Raw genomic sequence first — 20,823 nt, 5'->3', positions numbered from 1 at the left:
TCGTTCCTAATTGTGTCAACAATCCTGCGTGCTCATTCATTTATACCGTCCATCGTGCCCATGTACCAGACCTAGGCTTGTCCCAGCTCACTTGTAGCCGTACCTACTGCCGTGCTGAGCTTGTAACATTCCGGAGGGCCAGTCGCGACTCCCGATCACATGCGCTTGACCCATGTACGTCGAGTCCGCAGCGCCTCTGCTTGCTACGATTAAGAACTCCGGCATGTCGCCCCCATGTGACTGCGCCAACTAGTGCAATTGGTCATGCTGCCGCAACCATTTGTTGCCTGATAACGCACAATCGACGGCACAGCAGATTATAGCACCACCACGACCTGTCACTTCACATCTGGTCTGCAGAGTTGTAGGACAGGGCAAAGCGAACTGCCCCCTCTCAATAGATTGTCACACAGCTGATCTCCAAGCTTGCCGCAGTGTGCTTGCATAGAAAATGATCCTTCGGCATCTGTTGCAATTTATCTTCTTAGTTATCCCGACCCCTAGATCTGCGCCCTCGGTATTCTATTTCCTCGTCAAGCGAGCGCACCTAACTGCAGCACTGGACACATGGCTTCCAAGTCCCGATACCCTGTGGTCTGCGAACCTCCCGCAGCACCCGTCAATAACCTGTACTGGTTTCTTCTTTTTCCGCCTATCCTTAGATCTAGGCAACAGAACCTCATCAAACCACTCTTCACCTGACGCCCAAACCTTACACTTGAGAAAGCTATGTTGTTGAACTCTAGAGAAGGTTTTAGATGTGGGCGTGTCGCTTGTTGTTTTTAATCTTGATCCGAGATCTTAACCTATGCTGGCTCCGCACATGGCTTAAGGGGACACTCGGTCTCGGCACATAGCTCAGGGGGACACTCGGTCTCGGCACATGGTTCTTCAAGAACGGGCGAAAATTTAGATTTCTTAAAGTTCCCGTCTAACCCCTCATTGTGCGGGTGCTTTGTGATATTATATACCTTAGGACCTATTATCCCCTCGAATTTATTTATCGTAATAAAGTTAGCCCCACAAATATTAATACCTCCTTTATACCTGTAAACTACACACCTTACTCCTCGTATTCCTTCCTATCCTCTTCGAGTCGCAGTTTCACTATAGTCTCAAAGAGAATTTTAACGATTAACTTTAACTAGTCCTCGTTATTTAGAGTACTAGTTATAGCTCCTATAGTTACGGGGTCTACGAACAAAGCCTTTACCCGCGATCTTAAGTAACTACTAAGAAATATATCGATAATTCCATTAGGATATACCGTGTTTAATATAGCCAGGACGTTTAATATAATTATACTACTACCGAGTCGCCGGATCTCTTTCTACGCCTACTCGACGAGGAAAGGTAAGTTATATATTTAAGTAACGATATAAGCTTAAACATAATTTATAAACTCTGCGATCTACATTTCGGGTATAGTGAATCCTTACAGCTTTAAACATTAATACACGTCCGTAAAGAAAAAGTAGATAAAGATATAGCTAACGTTAATAAATATATATTTAAAACAGCGCTTACTATTGTAAATCCTATAAGTACGGAGGAGATTAAAGCATTTCTTTAATAATACCTCCGGCACCTTAAATACTTTACGGGTATTACCGAAGTACATATTAATATAATAGGTTATATATAGCCTTCGTTTTTTTTAATATTATAAAATAAAAATAATGCTACGAATAAGACTTACGAGAGTATTAGCCGAGGATCAACATCGATTACTAAAAAAGACTCGGGTGGAGCTATTTCTTTAACGGCTCTTTTATATCTTCTGGCTATATTTATCGATTTAATTCCAGAATTAGTTAAAATGCATTAGGGCCCCCAATCGTCCTCGGTTCAAAACATACTGGGGGCGGGCCGTCCCGCGCGAGATGTTTAGCATAGAATAAACCACTCCAGGCAAGGAGCAAATGACGCAAGTACCTCTGCGTGGTAACTCGATGGTGGCTTCCTTTTCAGTCTACAGCAACAGTGTGATTTCCGTACAAATCACTGAGTGTGCAGTTCTGATGACAAACAGTTTCACAGAAAGCTTATGGCGAACGGTTGGAATATTTGCGAAGCGATTTCGCAGACGATTCTCTGCAGGCAAGAATCGACGTGGATCCAGCCGCTACGAACCTGGTGATTCCCCTGCCCCAATTATACTGCGCTAAGAGCGGTCAAGCTGCATTTACGGCCGCGGGGGTGTGATCTGTTATGATAAATTTACATGATTCTGGTTTGAGATGCATTGTGGCGTCGAGTGTCCAATAAGTATGATTAATCCACATTTCGGGAATGCTGCACATCAGTTGAGGCAGAAAAAGAAAGATTGAGCCCAGGATGGTGCGTGCTCGCAACGAAGTGCTCGCCGAGGGGGTGCCATCTGAGTCCATCTGCGGCGGTAGCCGGCCTTGGGAGGGCTTCATGGTTTACGCAGCCACTGGCGAGACAGCTGGCGCTCGAGGGGGTGGGGCAATGTTCTCGCGTCGAAATGGCAGTCGCGGCGCTGCTCCAGGATATCCACGACATCTGCGGGTCGGTCCAGAACCTCCGGTCGCATCATGGAGCATCTCCGCCCTCGTACGGTGGACAGTGCTCCAGCAGTAGCAGCAGTACATGGTCATCTCGGGTGGCGGCGGCGGGTGAGCCGTGCTGGCGTTCGTGCCACTCCTGGCCAAAGAAAGCATGTTCCCGCGAATAGAGCTCGCGTGGTGGCATGCCGAGTAGGTCTACCGCAGCATGACAGACAAGCAGGCGCTGGAGGGCGCGCATGGGCGGCGGGGAAATATCGTTTCTGAGGGTTGCTGTGGTGGTGGTAATGGTGATGAGGGATTACATTGCTGCCAGCCGGCCAGCGCTGGCATAAGCCGCGCTGCCACTGGGTCGGGGTAATGATGGTCGCCAAAAACGAACTGGACCTTGAGTGCTTTAGAGCAGTGATTTAATTCAATGCGACGATGTGTAATTTGACCTTTGAGTTTGACTACATACCCAAGACGGAAGAACAAGCAGCCTTTTCTAGACAGGGTTGGGGTTATGCATACGTGCACTGTAGTAGCCTGTAATGGGGGTTGGCTGTTCATCTTCTTTCCATCCCGGATATGTTCGATTGGAATGGCGCTGATGCGTGCAGATTTTGGCGCAGCGCACACTGGACTGGTAGACAGCACCTTTTGTACTGTAGATGTTACTGTAGCTCTAGTTCCAGAGTCATGGTGACTGTGGAAGATAGTCCTGGCCCCGCTTTTGCACAACACTGGGCCCCAATGCCCCAATGCCCCAATGCCCCTCGCCCGTCGCAGCAGTACGTGCCACCCGTTCGGCCTCCACTATAGGTACATCTGTGCATCCCATTCTGCGTCTACCCCACGAGAAGCCCAACTTGAACCTTTCGGTGGGCACCTGACAGAGACCTAACAGATGCATGGGGGCGGGGGGATGTACTCACGTTTCCGCTCCAGGCATCGATCTTTTTACCGCTTTAAATTCCCTTGCCTGGCATGCGTTAGGTAAAACACAACTACGTTGCCCCACAAACGCACAAACATCACGACCTACGGACTGGCCAAACTCTCTAACAGATGGAGACAATGTCCAGTCAGGCGATGGCGTTGGCGAAATTCTTCGTCGACTGGCGGCTCCCTGGAACAAGTACTCTCCTCAGTCTGGCAACGCTTTTAAGCTTTCTACTCAGCAATTGAGCCAGATACCAGGTAAGCTACGGACCGAGATACGATTGGAATAGTACGTGACTTCGCCAATTTGATTGTTTCTCTTCATAGTACTAACCCTACGTGTTCCGTTGGACAAGATGACGCGCCCTAGGCATATCTAAGTGAGTAAAGACGGGCAAACATGTGTTGAGAGGCGAAGGCCGTTCGGCCCATGACAGGGCAGTAGGTGCCCTGCCATCAAGTTACGCCGCCAAACATGATGGGGTCAAGCCAGCATCCAAAGCAACGTGTACTGTGGGGGCTGTGCCTGAACCTGAGTCTGAGTCTGTCGCAGGACCTATCTAGCTAATCTCAGAAGCACACAAAATCGAAGAAAAACTGGTACCAGGAGTGGAAAAGTCGTGAATGGTGGTTGGCAAGATTGTCCTAGTTGTTGTCAATACCTGGGTAGTCTGTCTGGTGCCACGCTTCCAGTTACAACCACAGGGCCCTTGTCGGAGGGGATGTAAAACCATAGTCACAGTATCAGGATATAGATGGTCTTTTCTTGCCCGCAGCACCAAATCTTTTACCGGTACTATCTTGAAGTATTTTTAACTCTCCCCAAAGCGTCACGGCCAAGGAGTGGATTGTTGCAACGTGCCTTAGGCCAACCCCGCTGGCTGCCCCACTACCAAACGGCCATGCGCAGGCACTGTGTCGAACATAAACTCTATGATGCCTGAGACGTATGGTACCAAAGCGAGGTGACGCCAGTTTTTATGATCTGGTTTCGTGGTAGTCCCTCCCATTACCTCAGTAAGTCTACCTATGCGTCCCAAGCAACCATAATATGTAGTGCCGGCGCTGAAACTAATTACCTCTTAGCATACTCATCCTCACCACTAGTCCAAGACCATCGGGTGAAGCGGAAACAGCGTCACCCACATTCTGCCATCGTCGAACCGATCAGAGAGGTCTTCCACGTCTTCTCACTATGGCCTTGGGCATATATCTCTCGTCAGACTTAGAACGCACCCGTGTATTTTACTTCAGAATCATAGGTATACCATAATGAGAGGACTCATCCATTCTGTGCAATGTGCAACGTCCAATTCCTGCCAATATGTACAATTACCGCTTGCAAGGTCCCTGTTCGGTCCTACCATGCCGATGTCTAAACTTGTTTAGTACAGCACACGGTGCGAACAGCCATGTCCTATTGACTGGTTTCTTACTAAGGCGTCGGTGCCAGAAGCACCGCGGCACATGCCGCCTGGCAAGTACCGTAGGCAGAATTGCAGCCAACAATGGCCGCCGGCGCCCCAGACGCAAGGATGGTACCGAAGGTGCAACCGGCGGCTGCATAACAAGCGACCACGACAGCTGAGCAGCCAGCTTGACAGACGCCGTAGGCGACAGGGGCGGCCAGGACTGGAGCTGCCGTGGCGAGAAGGGTGATGGTATAACAAGACTTCATAATGGCTATGCCAAGGTAAGCAGACGTGGTTTCGTTGCCAACGAGCAATGGCTTGCGCGGCTCTTATGTATGGCAGAGTATGAACAGCGATGTAGTGATAGGACCGGGAGGGCGTACGGTCGCTTATACCATCAGTAAACTGGTATCCACAAGCTATCTCCATGGGAGATTACAAGCACCATCCAGGGAACGTATGGTTTCGACAAGGTTTCGAACAGGCCCGAGGATGAGAAGTATGTTACTCCAAGATATCTGGTTCGCGGGTGGACTTTGTACCCGTCGAAAGTATGACCATAGCCGGCACATGGTCTGTGAAAACAGCAAGATAGCTCTCCAAAGTCGAGATTGGCGCAGGGTGTTGACACCAGACATGATCTATGTACATCGTAGTGATTAGAGTTATCTTGGCCTAGGCGTCGGTCGTGAGTTTATCCTCCATATTGTGACGAGCGGGTGACTAAACAACGGCAATTGCCAGCACGAGCCACCGGGACTACTCCGCCACAGAGTCGCAGTATCTTGTTCAATGCAGCCCACGATAGCTTCACTCCTCCCCTTTTCCTCGTTCGACTACAATCTTCGTCTATAGCGCCAATACAGTCAGCCTCCGCGCCCCGAATCCAATGACCATGACACCCTAGGTTCCTCGCCTCCATGTGCCTTATATACAAGTGCAGAGTTGTCTTACCGTTCCAAATCAACACTGTTGTGAGGCGTGATACCTCCGGCATTATGAGCTCCCGTTGGAGCCGTCCCATGTCGGTTTCACCTACCAACTGCACTGGCGGCGGTCCGTTCCGCAGTAGATCATTGCCATTAGTGAAGCGTTTTAGGCGGGAGAGTAAATCATCGTCCTTGTCTAAGAGCTGTATATCTAAGGTGGCTTCCTCCTTAGACTACGTCAATGGACGCGCTTTCACATACGCATCCTTGGCTCTGCTGTTCAACAACTCCACAGGAAGCTCAGGGGTCCAGCTGAGATACCTGCAAAGCGATAATCTCACAACTCTTTACAAATAGGACTTCACATAAAATGCAGCCACTACAAAATTTCTACGGCCCCTACTGTACTATACCAACGGCCTCCAAGCTTCAATCGTAGCCGCTGAAACCGACTCTCTGCTACGCTATAATTTCACGATGTCGGCTTGAGATGCATTGTGATATCGAGTAATGTACCTCATACTAACTTATCTTAATCCACATTTTCGTGGATACTTACTAACCATACGCTTTGCACACAGCTAACGATACGTTCGAGTGTTTCACTAATACCTCTAAGTTATACAGTCCATGCATAGAAATACGCTTATCTCGGTATATAGCGAGCTTAGTGCGCACTTCTTTCCCCTGGCGGGTGATAATATGACTGACTAGGCAAGCATTACCTAGTAGCGAACTACAGCGTTACTTCACTTATCCTATCCTGGTTCACATCAAAGCCACGATTAATTACACTGCACTCACTGCCTTAGATAATCTGTCTAAACCCTTCATAAAGCTTTAGGCATAGTTTAACCCAGCTAGACCTGTCATTACCCTTCAACACTACTCGTGCGACCTAGCAAATGCTCTACAATTCAAACAGTCGAAGAAACATTCGAATAACGCTACACTTAGACCTCGCAAAACGAGGAATAAAACAATGAATCAATTATAGTCTCACAACGGCCTCTCTTCCTTGGTTTCCACTGGCGCAGTCGCTATAGACTGAGCAACTCACAACTCGAGCCCTTATCGTCTAGTATCGTATCTACCGCTGTAAGGGGGAGCCGGGTACACGTAGACTATGGTCAATCTACTAAAGTGCAATCCCCCCACCTCGATCCAGGGGACGACAGGGGGTGCGCTTGTATGCGGTACATCAGGACGATTGCAGGTACAGACATACCAGCGGCCACAAACCATCCACACTTACAAGGCAGCGGCTTGCTATCAGCGTTTAGGTGTACTATTCACAACGCCGTGGCCCTGGACTGTTTCTATGAAATGTTCCCATGATAGGGTAGGAGCCAGGTGTTGTGACGCACGAGCCAGCTAGAGAACACGCCTATCTAGTATTGTCGCTATCCATGGCCTCAACGGCCACCAAGAACAAACCTGGACTGCACGAAATGGTATATACTGGCTCTGCGATCTGCTTCCGACCGACATACAAGACGTGCGAATCCTGTGCTGGAGCTACGACGCGAACATCTACAACAGCTCTGGTGTGAGTTGCTAGTACCTGTACGACCATGCCCGCAGTCTGGTATCGGATATATGGCGGAAGCGGCAATTGACAAATGCGAGTCAGCGCTGGATTAGATACAGTACTGGGCTGGGTTATATGGCTAACGAGCACTCCGGAGAGCTCTGCCTACAGCTCCCCAACAAGTGCATACAAAGCAGGCTCTTCGAGGACTGGCTCGCTGCCTGGAAAGGAGTAAAAATAGGTTAGAGCCAAGAAGGGAGAAGAAGAAGAACGCGAAGGAGAAACCAACGCATACCAGGAGGCAGCAGAACTCAGGAACAGATAATAGTAAGAATGAGAGGAAATGGGCCTATTTACCTCTATAGGACATTATTCTCTCCCCTCACCATGCCACGAAAACGGTGCAGGGATTCACGCATACTAGGCAGCAACCGGAATGCATTCGCGCTGTCAGTATCTACTGTTAGTCGATAGACGCGACCTGGTGTATCATGTTTGCTTGAATATGTCCACCAATAAAAGAATCGGGTGTTGGTGAAAGGTGAGTTACAGATAGGTCTTGTGCTATAACCTCCAGATGCTGCGTGACGCTCAACCAGTGAGAAAACGCACAACTACCTAACAACCAGCATAATGCCTGCTCGAAACGGATCGGGCCCTAGATGCGAAAGACTCGACCGAGGTCCATTGGATATAAAATGCATCCAGCGACCAGAAAAGAACTGCAAGCCATATCAGGAAGGATGCACTAACAGTTACAAGGGGTGGATAGGCCATCGGGATCGGCGTTTAAGACTATAATATCACAGCTAAATAGCGGGGCAATGTAGGAAGGTATAACAGGGGCCTTCTAGTGGTAAGAGTATTTAACTTCAGCTATATTATACTCTAGTTACGTTAAACTATATAAATGATTAGTAAGAGGAACTTAAAGACTTAGTTAATAGGCCCTCCTTTACTATAGTGATTAATAAGTTAGCGGGGGTTCGGTTTAAGCTTATTATATAGGCTTAAAGTTATAACTTACACTTATTAATGTTTATATTCACTATTAAATATACTTTAAAGAGTGTGTTAACTAAATAATTTTTTTAAAAAAAAAGAACTTATTTACTTATAAAGTGTAATTATTAAGGTTAAAAAGTGGCTAGTTATAATTATATTATTTAAGGATTTAATAAATTAAACCTTACTTATTTTCTTCCTTATTTTTTAAGAGCGTAAAGGATTATAAATATAAGCGCCTCGAAGTAATTTAAATGCGTAGTAATTACGGTAAGGTATATGTATTTAAAAGTAATTTAAAGTATAACTTATTAATAAATAACGAATATTTCACCTTTTACTTTTTTAATAAAAATGCTAGCTATAAATACGATTTACGAACTTAAGCTCTACTTAATATATAACCTATTAAACCGGTCCGAATCGTTTATAACGGAAATTATTAGTTAACTTTAATATAAATAGGTTATTTAAAAGATTAATATCACTTTCTATTAGTTTTATTAATAACTTTATTTTAAAGAGTTACTTTACCTGTATAAAATATCTCGTTATAAAACTTAAAGTAATACGGCGAATTAACTTTATAAACCTAGTAATAAAGCTATACTTTTATATCGCTATATCAGTAGGTTTTAAGATTAATTTAATTATTTAGCGAATTAAAAGTCCTGTTATATTAATTTACTTTTATCGAAATACCGCGCTATGTTTAATATTATTATAAAGTTTATAAGTCGGCTTAAGCCGTGGTAAGTAATATATTAATTAACGTTTTTATTATAGCCACTCTTTTTTAATAAGCGATATAAACTCTATAAGTAAGAAAATAAAACTCGATTATATATAAAAGGCCCTTTTTTTACGAATAAATTAACCGATGCGAGCGGTTAAATTATTTCGTTTATTAGTAATCGTTAAAAACGTTATATTTATTATATAATTTACTTAGTGCTTCTTTTAAAAAAGCACCTAGATTTTTAATAACTCGCTTTAAGGCCAAATAATTATTTTCGTTTTTCTTAGTCTTTTTTAACCTTTATTTTTCTTTTTTTATTAACGCTTTAACATTTAATATACTAGGTTCGTATTATTTAAACACTCGTTTTAAAAGCGTAACTTTTATAGTATATCGGCTTTATAAGAGAATAAAGATTTCCTATACGTTATTTATTATATCTTTTTACTACTTCGATTCCTTTAATAAAATAACTTTAAAATTTCGTTGAATTAAGCTCTAACGGGGGCCGTTTTTAATACTACAGAGTATTTTAAATAATACGTATCTCCGGAGGACTCGGCTGTTTTCTAGTCCGCTTTAAATATAATACGCTGTTTTCGTTTACGCGACTTAATAAAAACCTCGATTAATATAGCGTTAATAAGGTTATACACGATTTAATAAACGAAGGTGAGTAAATATATTTCTTTTTATAATTCGGTAAAGTTAATTTATTCTCTCTTTATATATATTTATCGGGTTTTATTTTTATAGAAATAATTATATTATTATTAACGTAATCCACGGTCGAATTAAACACACGGTCGAATTAAACACTCGAAATCGTATAAAAAAACCGTCCGTGCGTAACCGTGCATTTCAATGAATTTTTATTTAAATTAAACCGGGGTTTAAAATTTATATTCGATATAAAATATATAATAATATACGATTTTTATTCATTTTTTTTTAATATATTCAAGCTTATAAACTAAAATACGCTAAAATAACCCCTGTAAATTTAAATATTTAAAATTTATTTTTAAATAAAATAATTATAAAAAGTTTAAAAATATAATATTATTATATGCTTTATAAAAAGTTTAATTTTTAAAACCCGGTTTAATTTGAATAAAGGTTCATTAAAATGCACGGTTACGCACGGACGGTTTTTCTATACGATTTCGAGTGTTCAATTCGACCGTGTGTTTAATTTGACCGCGGATTACGTTATATTATTATTTATATTTATATAATACGATTATAATATAAGTATTTCAACTTTTTATTATAATACTTCGAGATATTTTAAAGGATTAATATTACGCGTTTTAATAAAAGCTTACTAATTATATTATCTTTTTAAGTTATTTAGCCTAAAAGTTAAGAGCTTAAAATTTAAGCTTATTTATTTACTATTATAGTAACATTATTCGATTCGAGCTATTCGAGTTATTTCTTAAAAATAAATAAGTTATTACTTATATTAAACGACTTTAACGAACTTTTCTTACTTATTATATCGAGTTTAATTATTCTTAATATTAAGTACTATAATTTTAAACAGCTTTAATTAATATACTTAGCGAGTTAAATATTAAAACTTATTTAAATTATCGACCGTAGTTTAAAAAAAGGGGTAAGAATAATAAAAAGCGAGATACGATTATTCCTTATATAATCGGCCTTATTATTAGGTTTTTACGAGGTTTTAAAAAGTAGGCTAAGGCGTTTTAATTTATAAAGAATAGTAAAAAAGAAGTTTTTTAAGTAAATATAAAAGTTCTATAATACCGCTCGATTATTTAGCTATTTCTCCGCGTTACTCTTTAACCTTTTTTTAATAGATAAAGAATTAAACTACTCTTATACTAGCTTTATAAAGAGTTTATAATCTTTTTAATTATTACGTTAATTAATAAATTAACTAAGCTTTATATTATTAACGAGCTGTTATTTTATATAATTACTAAGTTTAATAAGCGTATATATAAGTTTTTTTATATACCCGAGAATACGTCGTATCTTTAAAAGTGATTAAGCTACACTTTAAAGATACTTATTAACGTAATAATATACTTTAAATATAAACAGGAAATAGTTTAAAATAAAGATATACCGTTATTATAATTTAAAGCATTAAAGAATTTAAACTTAAAGAATAATATATTCTTTAAGCTTACGAGCCTATAATATTTTATAAATATTATAGTGAACTCGTAGGTTAATTTAAATATTCTATAACGTAGTTTATTATTACGCGACGTATATTACTTAGCGACGCACTTTAATTTAATTTTAATATAATTAAACTTTAACGCGTAATACGTTTATAACTATAATGCTTAATTAATCCTAAAAAGATTAGATAGTTTTAATAATTTAAGCGATACGAAACGGATCGAATTAAATAAGTTAAAGAGTAGTAATAAAAGCTTATAATATCCTTAAATTAATTTTATATTATCAAACTTACGGTTAAGCTTTAAAATATAAAATCCGATCGAAACGATATAAAATAAATCTAATTAAAGAGGAAATATTTCGTAAATATATACTTAATTTAAATATTCGAGGGATGCTTCCCGATTTCGTTAATATAAAAAATATAGTTAATTTTTTTACCGTATTGCGCGGCGACGATTACGTCGGTAAGCATTAAATTAAGCGCTTTATCGACTGTAACCCGGATTTAAAAATTAAAATAAATCGTCGGTACGATTATTAAAGGGCTTTTTATAAGGATTTTAAAGTTATTTTTATTTAATTTACGTTGGTCGCGAATATAAAAGCGAAATATAGGATTATTAACGAAAATATTTAGAATTTCGACGAGATCGGCTTTATAATAAATATAATCGGGTTAATATTTATTATAATACGCGCCGAGTGGCGTAAAAAGGCGAAATTAATTTAGTTTAATAATTAAAAACAGGTAATAGCGATTAAATATATTAATTTATAGGGTTAATATATTCCGCCGTTTTTAATAGTTTAAAGTTAATATTATTTCGCGAATTAATTTTACGAAATCGATTTACCGGGCGATTAGGTAATTAAATCGACTTATAATAGCTGGATTAATAACGAAATAGGCCTGGATTAAATTAAGTATTTCGATAAATATATTAAATTATAAATAAAGGGTCGCTACCGCCTCTTATTTCTCGACGGCTACGAGAGTTATATTTCGGTTAAATTTAAGGTATATTACTAAAATAACGATATTATTATTATTAATATACTTCCCTATTCATTATATTTATTTTAACCTTTTAATATAATACTTTATTCGCTTTTAAAATATGTTTATTTAAAAGAAATCGAGTTATTTATTAAGGTTTTTATAAATTATATTATTAAGCTCGAGTTTTTTAATCGCTTTTAAAGCTATGTATTTTATTATTTTTACGGAAGTTAATATTAAATTTGAATTTAACGTATTTAGTTTAATACCTTATAATTTTAACGAGGTAATTAATAAGTTAAATATACGTCTTCGGACGCTTATATTTAACTTATCCCGTTTAGGGACGGCTAATACTTACGACCTTTAAACGCCGTTTAACTTTTAATAAATAATTAAGTATTTTATTCATATTAAAAAGAGAGTATTTACCTATTAAAAAAGCTTTTTAATGCCGATTTTAAATACGATAGATTAAATAGCGAAGGGTATAATTAAAATAGTTTATAAAATAACTTTTATACGCGATAAGATATATATATTAAAGGAGGTTAATTTAACATTTTTTAAGCGCTAAAGAGTTAAAAAGTCGTAAATTTAATTTAAAAAAGCCTTTACTATTAAGGAATTTTAGTAATTATAGGATAAAAAGGTAAAAGAGAAGCGTTTAGCGTTTAATAAAAGTGAAAATAAGGGTTTATTAAAGCGGAGGGCGATTAATAAAAAGCGTTATAATATTTATAATAAAATAGGTTATAATATACGAATATATAAAAAAGATATAGAATTAAGCGAGGAATTTAATAGCGAGTAGTTTTAATTAATTTTAAGCGTTATAATTAAATTAATTTATATAAAAAAGTTAAGAAGTAGAAAAAGTGCGTCGTTAAATAATATACGTCGCGTAGTAGTAAACTACGTTAAGCTTTTAATATTAAATTTAATTATACTCGGTTTCGCCGCGATAATGTATTAATTATAAGCGCTAGTCGCGGTAAAACGTTAGTCTTTATTTTAATTAATATAAAGTAATAAATTTATAATAAGCTTTTATAATAGCTATTCTATTACGTTATTAAGAGTAATATCTATTATAAGTTTATTAATCTCTTTAATAGTTACTTTAAAATAATTAAAACGTAATATAAAAATAACCCTAATAATTTATTTATTATATAGCTTTATATTATAAAGGTATAGGTCGCTTATAATTAAACTACTATTAAATAACAGCCGCTGCTTATTAATTATAATATTAAGTTTTTTAAAAGGTTTTTAAAAATATTAGTCTTACTTTATTAATCGTAAATATTATAATTTCGGAATAACGTAATCCACGGTCTAATTGAATACACGGTTTAATTAAACACTTTCTTTTAATTCCGTATAACTTACATTTTATGCTTTATACTTTTATTACCTATAATAATAAATTAATAAAAAGAAAACGATATATAATTAACGTTTTAAGCGTTTTAAAAAAACTTTAAATTATACGTATAAGCCGTAACGCGAATATATAATATTCCCTATATAACTTTACGTTATTAGCGTCGCGGTAATATTTTACGATAAAATATATAATCGTTAACGTAAAAGTTTACGAATTCCGAAAAATAATTAATCGTATAATATATAATTAATTTAAATTCGCGATCGTTTTTGCCTCGAATAAATAATATTAAAGATATAGCGAATCGATTATTTAATTTACGTAACGCGGAATGCGTCGGCGTTAACTAGGCCTTTAACTTCGTACGACGATAATTAGATCTCCGGACGCGTTTTAACCGAAAAATCGATTATTAAAAAGTCCTTTACGAAAATCCCGACGTATATTACGCGTGGTTTATTTTTATATAAAATATAATTAATAAATATAAAATTTAAAAAAAGGATATATATAATTTTAACGAAACCGGGTTTTTTATAAATTAAATTTCGTTCGAAATAATCGTAACTACCTCCGATTAACGCGGAAAGCTTAAAATAGTATAATAAAAGAACCGGGAATAAGTTATAGTAATATAAGGCGTTAAATTACACGGTTACGTTATCCCTTTATACATTATTTTTACCGGGAAAACGTACCTCTCTTTTTAATACGAAAACAGCCTATTACCGAAAAACTAAATAATCGTAATTATTAAAAATAACTGGATTACGAATAAAAAAAGCGAGGATTAAATTTAATATTTCGATAAATATATAAAATCTCGTACGAAGGGTATTTATCGCTTATTAATCCTTAATAGCTATAAAAACTATTACTCGATAGCTTTCGAACTTTACTATAAAAAAAACTCGATTATTATATTTTATATACCTTTTTATTTATCGTATAAACTTTAGCCTCTTAATATCGACTATTTTTATACATTAAAAAAAGCGTACGGGAAAAAAAATTAAAGGTTTTATACGGGCGTATATTACTTATATCTTAAAAGAAAACTTCTTACCAACGTTTTTAAAAGCGTTCTAAGCAATTTTTACCGTTTTAAATATATAAAAAAGCTTTCGAGAAACCGGACTCGTCCCGTATAATCCGGAATATATTATTTTATAATTAAATATAAAACTATATACTCTAACACCTCTAGGAACGTCTTCCGGCCTACCTATTCCTTAAAAATTAAAAACCTTAAATAACCCGATTAAAGCTTAATTCTAAACCGGATACGTTCGAAACTATATCGTATAGCATTAAAATAGCTTTCCGACATCGATTTTAACTAGACTTAACTAAATTATAAAAAGTATAACGCAAATAATACACCGGCTCGTTTTTTTAAAAGGTAAAGTGGCCGCACTACAAAAAGCAAATAAAATATTTAACCGGCGCCGCTATACGAAAAAGAAACGGCTATAAAATAGAGAATTATTTTATATATAAACTAAAAAAACTTATAGTTTTAAAGGGATATTAATAAACAGTTATAAAATAAATCGCGCCGAATAATAGTCGTACGAGAAAATTTAAAACGCGCCCGCGACGCTATAAAATTTACGGGAAGCCCGGGCATAATACGCGTACTTATTAAAATAATATAAAAGTATTTAAAGAAAAGAATTCCGATTAATTTTAATATATTAAATACCTTATAGTAAAATTAATTTATATTTCGTTATACGAGTCCTTAAAAAGTATTTAATTGGACCGTGTGTTTAATTAAACCGTAGATTACGTTACTCGTTTTTCGTTATTTTATCGTATAGTTATTAATATTCGAATATTATTTTAATAAAAAATAGAGTAATCGTATATTAATAATAATATTTTAAAAAAAGGTACGGTTAATTATAAAGCTAATCGGTAAAGTTATTTATCGGTAATTATTATTATAATTAACGATATTCTACGGTTCGAAGGTAACAGCGTACGGATTAAATAAAGTATTATTTATATTAGCTATCACGCGAAAGAAAAAGTTATATAAAAAAAGTAGATAATTAGAGTAAATAGTTTAAAATTTAATTTCGTACGAACAGTTATAGTAGTAAAGGTGGATAGTTAAAGGAGAAAAACTTTTTATACGAAGGATTAAAGAATTAAGCCTCTTTTTATATTAATAAAAGGGAATACGGATTAATAGATTTATTAATTTAAATTTCGAATATTTTAAATCGAAACGAATAAAGAGGGACTAATTATTAATTCGCACGAGGGAAAATTTTTCTTATTAATTAAATATTAATTAAATATCGGACGAAATATTAAGTATTATATACGGTACCGGCGACTACGGTTTTTTTAGATTAATTATATTACTAATAGTAAATAAGGTAAGTATAGCGCTACCCGTACCGAAGGAAGGAACGTAAGAGATCGAATAATTTAATACGTTTATACGATTTACGAGGAGGTACGGAAAAAGGTGCGTTCTTTTTTAAAAAAAAAGTTGCTAGTATTAAAACATCCAGCTTAAAGGTAATAACCAGTACGGTTTAGGGGGATTACGTGCGCCGTACGCACGGACCATCTGTTTTACCGTATAAAAAGGGATTTTACGATCCCCTCTCTACTTAAATAGAGCATACATTATAGAGGACCTGAAATATACCATATTGTGCATCTCTAACCACCGTACGTACGTATAAAGGCCATTTAACAGTAATAATCGGGCTCTTTGTAGGGTTTGAGATCACTATGGTGCTTTTTGTGCTCTGGCAGATGCACATGCAAGACGATGCCCTGATTCCGCCAAGGCTCTTTACCGCCCACCGAAACGTGGCATTGATCTGGGCCGGCTCCTTCTTCATCAATGGCCCTTTCCAGATCATCATCTACTGGTTGCCGATCTGGTTCCAGGCTGTGCTCGGGGCATCGCCGGCCAACAGTGGCACATACTACTTGCCAACGGCTATATCCGATGTACTGGCGTCATTCATAAGGTCTGGTATCGTAATGCAGCTTGGGTGGTAAGCTAAATTCTCCTAATGCGACTTTTACTCACAGCCGTAATGCTAACAATAAGTGTCATAGGTGGAACCCATTCCTCATGTTGTCAGAGGCACTCGTGTGTATCGGCGGTGGTCTACTCAGCACGATTTACCCTGGGATATCCGACGGCCATTGGATAGGCTATCAGGTATTCGGCGGCGTCGGGTATGCGCTTTCCACTAATCTGGTAAGCCAAACGACTCTCATTGTGTGACACAACATGACTGATGATAATATCAGGCCCACCTCGGCATGCAGGCCTCCCTCCCCAAAGAGCTCGTCCCCCTCAGAGCTTCGAACCTCCTGACGATAATCTCGACAAGTTGCGCAATATTTCTTGCTGCTGGCCAGGCGCCGTTCCAACAGCGTCTGATCGTCCACCTGTCATCCGTCGTCGAGCCGGATGTGGTCAACAAGGTGGTCTCAGCTGGAGCCACGAATCTGGGATCGGTAGTTGAGCCATCCCAACTCGCATCTGTGACCCGAGAGTATAGCAACGCCATCACCGACGTTTTAGTAAGTATCCTGCTGTGAGCCATGTGGATTTCTCTAAAGCTAACCGCAAAAATGAAGTACATACCAGCTGTCTCGCCGGCGATTGCGTTCTTCCTGGTATCTGGTTGTGCGTCGATCTCGATCAAGAAGAAAACTGCCGGCGACAAGGAGAAGGTCTAACGGAAGCCCATAATCAGCCAGAAAGCAAGTTGGATGAGAACTTGGATGCCTAAAAGTATCAGACGGGTTTATTCATACTACAGAACAGCTAGTAGGTCCAAGTAATCGATACTTTTTGAGACCCATATTGGGCATGATAATTACAAGTTGCAGCGAATGTGTGCTAGTATATCGAGAAAGAATAACAGCAAATTACCAAGCCGTGTACACCAAAGCCATTCATAAAACCGTTCCCCAGCCACCATTATTCGGGGATCAGTCTTCCCTATATCCCGCCCGCCTCGCATCATGTCCATAACATTACTCGTAAATCTGATCGTAGTTCTCCGGGTCATCCAAACTGTCATCATCTTGCTCGACGTCGTCATCCTGGATCTGGCGGCGGCGCATGAAGTTCTTGAATCCCCGGCTCATCTTGACGACAGCGCGCAAGTGCTTCTCCGTGACTTCAGCCCGTCCAGCGCCGCTGTCGTCTTCCTCCTCGAGGGCCTCGGTCTCGGCGAGCGCTACGGCCGTCTGGATGGCGTTACGGATCTCGCGCCCGTTCCAGGCCAATGCCAAAACCTCCTGGGCCTCGTACGCGTACTCGCGCGCCATGACCGACACGTGCACCCGGCCGCTTGAGTCGCGCTCGAGCCGCTCGAAGCTGTTGACCCAGATCTTCTGTCGGTCCGCGTCGGTGAGGCTGCGGTAGTGCAGCGCGACATGGATGCGCGACGTGAACGCCGCGTCGAACGCGCGCACGCGGTTCGTGGTGAGGAACAGCACGCCGCGGTAGTACTCGAGCGCGCGCAGGAAGATGGACACGAGCCCGTTGCGGGCCAGATCCCGTGCCCGGCGCGCCTCGAGGTAGACGTCGGCCTCGTCGAGCAGGACCATGGCGCCGTAGCGCTCGCCCAGCTGCAGGAAGTACTCGAGGCTCTTCTCGACCGTCAGCGAGTTGGTGCTCAGGTCGCCGCTCGTCAGGGACAGGAGCGGGCGGTTGGCCAGCTCCGCGATGCTTTCGCAGGTTGCGGTTTTACCCACGCCGGGGGTTCCGTGCAGGAGGAAGATGCGGCCTTGACCTTTGTTCTTGACGAAGTCTTTGGGCCAGGGCGTGACTTGGCCATCGGAGGCGAACTTGCCGATCAGGGCTTTGATGGTGAGCTTGATGTCCTCGTCGAGCACGAGGTGCTTGAAGGCTTCCTTGTCGTATCTGATATCCTGCAGATATCGGACATTGAAGTGGCCCCAGCGCCGCTCGCCGAGGATAAAGCCGGTCACCGTCTTGGTAAGCACCAGGTAGTACAGGTCGCTTGTAGGCGCGTCGTCCGAGACCGGCCTGGCGGACTCGAACTCGCGGCCGAAGATGCTCGGCCGCCCGTCGTCTTCTTTCTTGCAGGCGGCGCATCCGCAGCAGGCTGCGAACGAGGGGAGCGGGTCCCGCCCGCGCGGTGGGTGCCTCAGGTTCATGACTTCCTGGGGGTGACACCCGTGGCGGGGAGGACGCGGCATCCGCACGGGTGATAAGCCCGGCGAAGGCGGTGCGTTAGCACCGTGGCCGTAGCGGTTGTATCCGTCGCAGTCGACCACGACACGGCCGCTCATCTAGGCAAGGAAAGATTAGCATGAAGTTCTTAAAATAGCCCGTAGTACACCCGGGGAAGAAAAATGATAGGACGGCAAGGAACAGAGAAAGAAAGGGAAAAAAAAGACAAAAGCAAAAACCCGAGACAGAAGAATGGGGTATTGTCACTTACATATCCTGCAGCATTGACATTCGAGGGCCGCCCGTAGTCGTAGTTCGAGTTAGTATCAACAAGATTCCCGTCGTAGGTCATGTAAGCAGGGCCCTTGGCAAGCTCCCACGTTAGCTTCCCCAACTGGACATTCCTGTATTCGACATCCTCGGGATCTTCATCGCCGTCCTCTCCGCGGAAGAAGCGGGCCGGGATGACAGATAAGCTGGAGATAGCGGCCTCGTCCGTGAACTGGTCGATCACGAACTCGTCCGTGGTCCGGATGAACTCGCCGTTGGAGAAGGTCAGGTTCCAGCAGTCGACCCGGGCATAGTCGTCCTTGCCGCTGTCGCAGCGCGACACGACGAAGGGGGCCCATTCGTTGCTGCTGTTCTCGTGTCGGGCGTACACGACCTCGCCGGGCGTGTAGAGCATCCACAGGTTCTTGTACAGCGCCTTGGGCGGGCTGCTCGCGTGGCGCTGGTGCTCGGCCTCGATTCGTGCGCCGAGCGTCTCGTTGATGTAGTCGACCAGGACGTTGATGTGCCGCTTGGTAAGGCTGGCGTACTCCTCGTCGTGCGTCGCGGGCTGGTGGTCGCGGTAGTGGCGCAGTGCGGTCATGTGGTGGTAGACGAGTCGATAGGGGGCGTTGATGGTGACGGTGTCTCCGAGGAAGCCGCTGTTGCCGGGGTAGTACTCCACTACGGCCTTCAACGCATTGATGAGGTATGGCGAATAAATCACCATAGATGTTTGCTCGATACTGGCAATCTTCAGCTCGAGGTTGTCATCATCACCATATTGGGCAGTATGGGGGCCATGGTATTCAGAATAGGGATCTCCCCTGTCATACATGGACTGTCTTGGAGGATGGTCGGGTGGAGGGTAATAGCCGCCGCCTCCTCCGTTCCTGGTGACGGTAGTCGAGACCTTGGTGATGATCTCCAGAATAGGCTTAGATTTCTCCGATACCTGTTTAGGGGACTCTCCTACCCCCAGTGGTACGTCGATCGGGGACGAGCTGCGGCACACTACCAAGCCATTAGCAGTTGAAACAAAAGTGGTAGGAGGTACGCATTAGACAGGAGGAACTTACCATCGTGCACTCTGCCGCCGATGCCTTTGTACTGTAGCACATAGCAGATATCTGGGACATCTCCTTCTGCGAGCTCCGTGTTCGCCTCTCCGTTTTGGAGGACGAGCGACCGGAGCTTCTCGATATTGCGCTCTTCCTTCAACTTGAAAGCACCGATGCCTTCCTGGGCCTGGCTTTTGGGCCTTGGGTTGATCTCCTCATAGCTCACGACGGAGTCTGTGTCGCTGGCGTCATCCATGTTGGGTGTCTGTGAAACTGATAGAAGACAATACACTGGGGGATATCAAGTAGACTAGACGGAATAATGGAAACAAATATCTGAGCAAAAGCTTGGTCGGAGGGAACCAAGTCACATTTTATCTTGTGGGGGAACTTCCCTTGATTCCACAGCCTGAAACAGAGCCGAGTGAGGCTGACTGGGGGAAATGGTTCGCCGAGGCTGAAACCAGGCAGGAATGCGCACTTGTCCTGTACACTGCTACACTACTGCAGTGATTAGTCTGTGTTCAGCCAATGAGCTGACAGGAAACCCGAGAGACGCAGCTTAGACGAGGCGGCACACACTGCATTGGCTGCATGCTGACTTCGGTGGCCGCCAATTATGCAGCTAGCTGACGCCCAGTTTGTAGGCAGCAAAGCAGGCTGCCGTGAGGGGA

General features: G+C 41.1%; 4 protein-coding genes across 4 annotated transcripts; 1 reads left to right on the top strand and 3 right to left on the bottom strand.

The window, feature by feature from the left end:
• Window positions 1-2,426: 2,426 nt before the first annotated feature.
• Window positions 2,427-2,769, bottom strand: PG986_002803 (uncharacterized protein; the record flags this gene model as incomplete). Its single annotated transcript, XM_066839025.1, has 2 exons — window positions 2,427-2,526; window positions 2,582-2,769. The coding sequence occupies 2 exons, from the start codon at window positions 2,767-2,769 to the stop codon at window positions 2,427-2,429; spliced, it is 288 nt and encodes a 95-aa protein (XP_066704089.1).
• Window positions 2,770-4,887: 2,118 nt separating this feature from the next.
• On the bottom strand, window positions 4,888-5,130 carry PG986_002802 (uncharacterized protein; the record flags this gene model as incomplete). Its single annotated transcript, XM_066839024.1, has 1 exon — window positions 4,888-5,130. One exon carries the CDS (start codon window positions 5,128-5,130, stop codon window positions 4,888-4,890), a length of 243 nt encoding a protein of 80 aa, XP_066704088.1.
• Window positions 5,131-16,384: 11,254 nt separating this feature from the next.
• Window positions 16,385-17,353, top strand: PG986_002801 (uncharacterized protein; the record flags this gene model as incomplete). Its single annotated transcript, XM_066839023.1, has 4 exons — window positions 16,385-16,656; window positions 16,721-16,865; window positions 16,919-17,194; window positions 17,234-17,353. The coding sequence occupies 4 exons, from the start codon at window positions 16,385-16,387 to the stop codon at window positions 17,351-17,353; spliced, it is 813 nt and encodes a 270-aa protein (XP_066704087.1).
• A 300-nt stretch (window positions 17,354-17,653) lies between these two features.
• Window positions 17,654-20,405, bottom strand: PG986_002800 (ATPase; the record flags this gene model as incomplete). Its single annotated transcript, XM_066839022.1, has 3 exons — window positions 17,654-18,940; window positions 19,093-20,102; window positions 20,168-20,405. 3 exons carry the CDS (start codon window positions 20,403-20,405, stop codon window positions 17,654-17,656), a joined length of 2,535 nt encoding a protein of 844 aa, XP_066704086.1.
• Window positions 20,406-20,823: the final 418 nt, after the last annotated feature.

The sequence above is a fragment of the Apiospora aurea genome, assembly GCF_038362705.1.
Source record: "Apiospora aurea strain CBS 24483 chromosome Unknown utg000002l_segment0_segment0, whole genome shotgun sequence".
Taxonomy (NCBI): domain Eukaryota; kingdom Fungi; phylum Ascomycota; class Sordariomycetes; order Amphisphaeriales; family Apiosporaceae; genus Apiospora; species Apiospora aurea.
The sequence above is the reverse complement of the archived record's forward strand: the minus strand, read 5'-3'. Positions and strand labels throughout refer to the sequence as shown.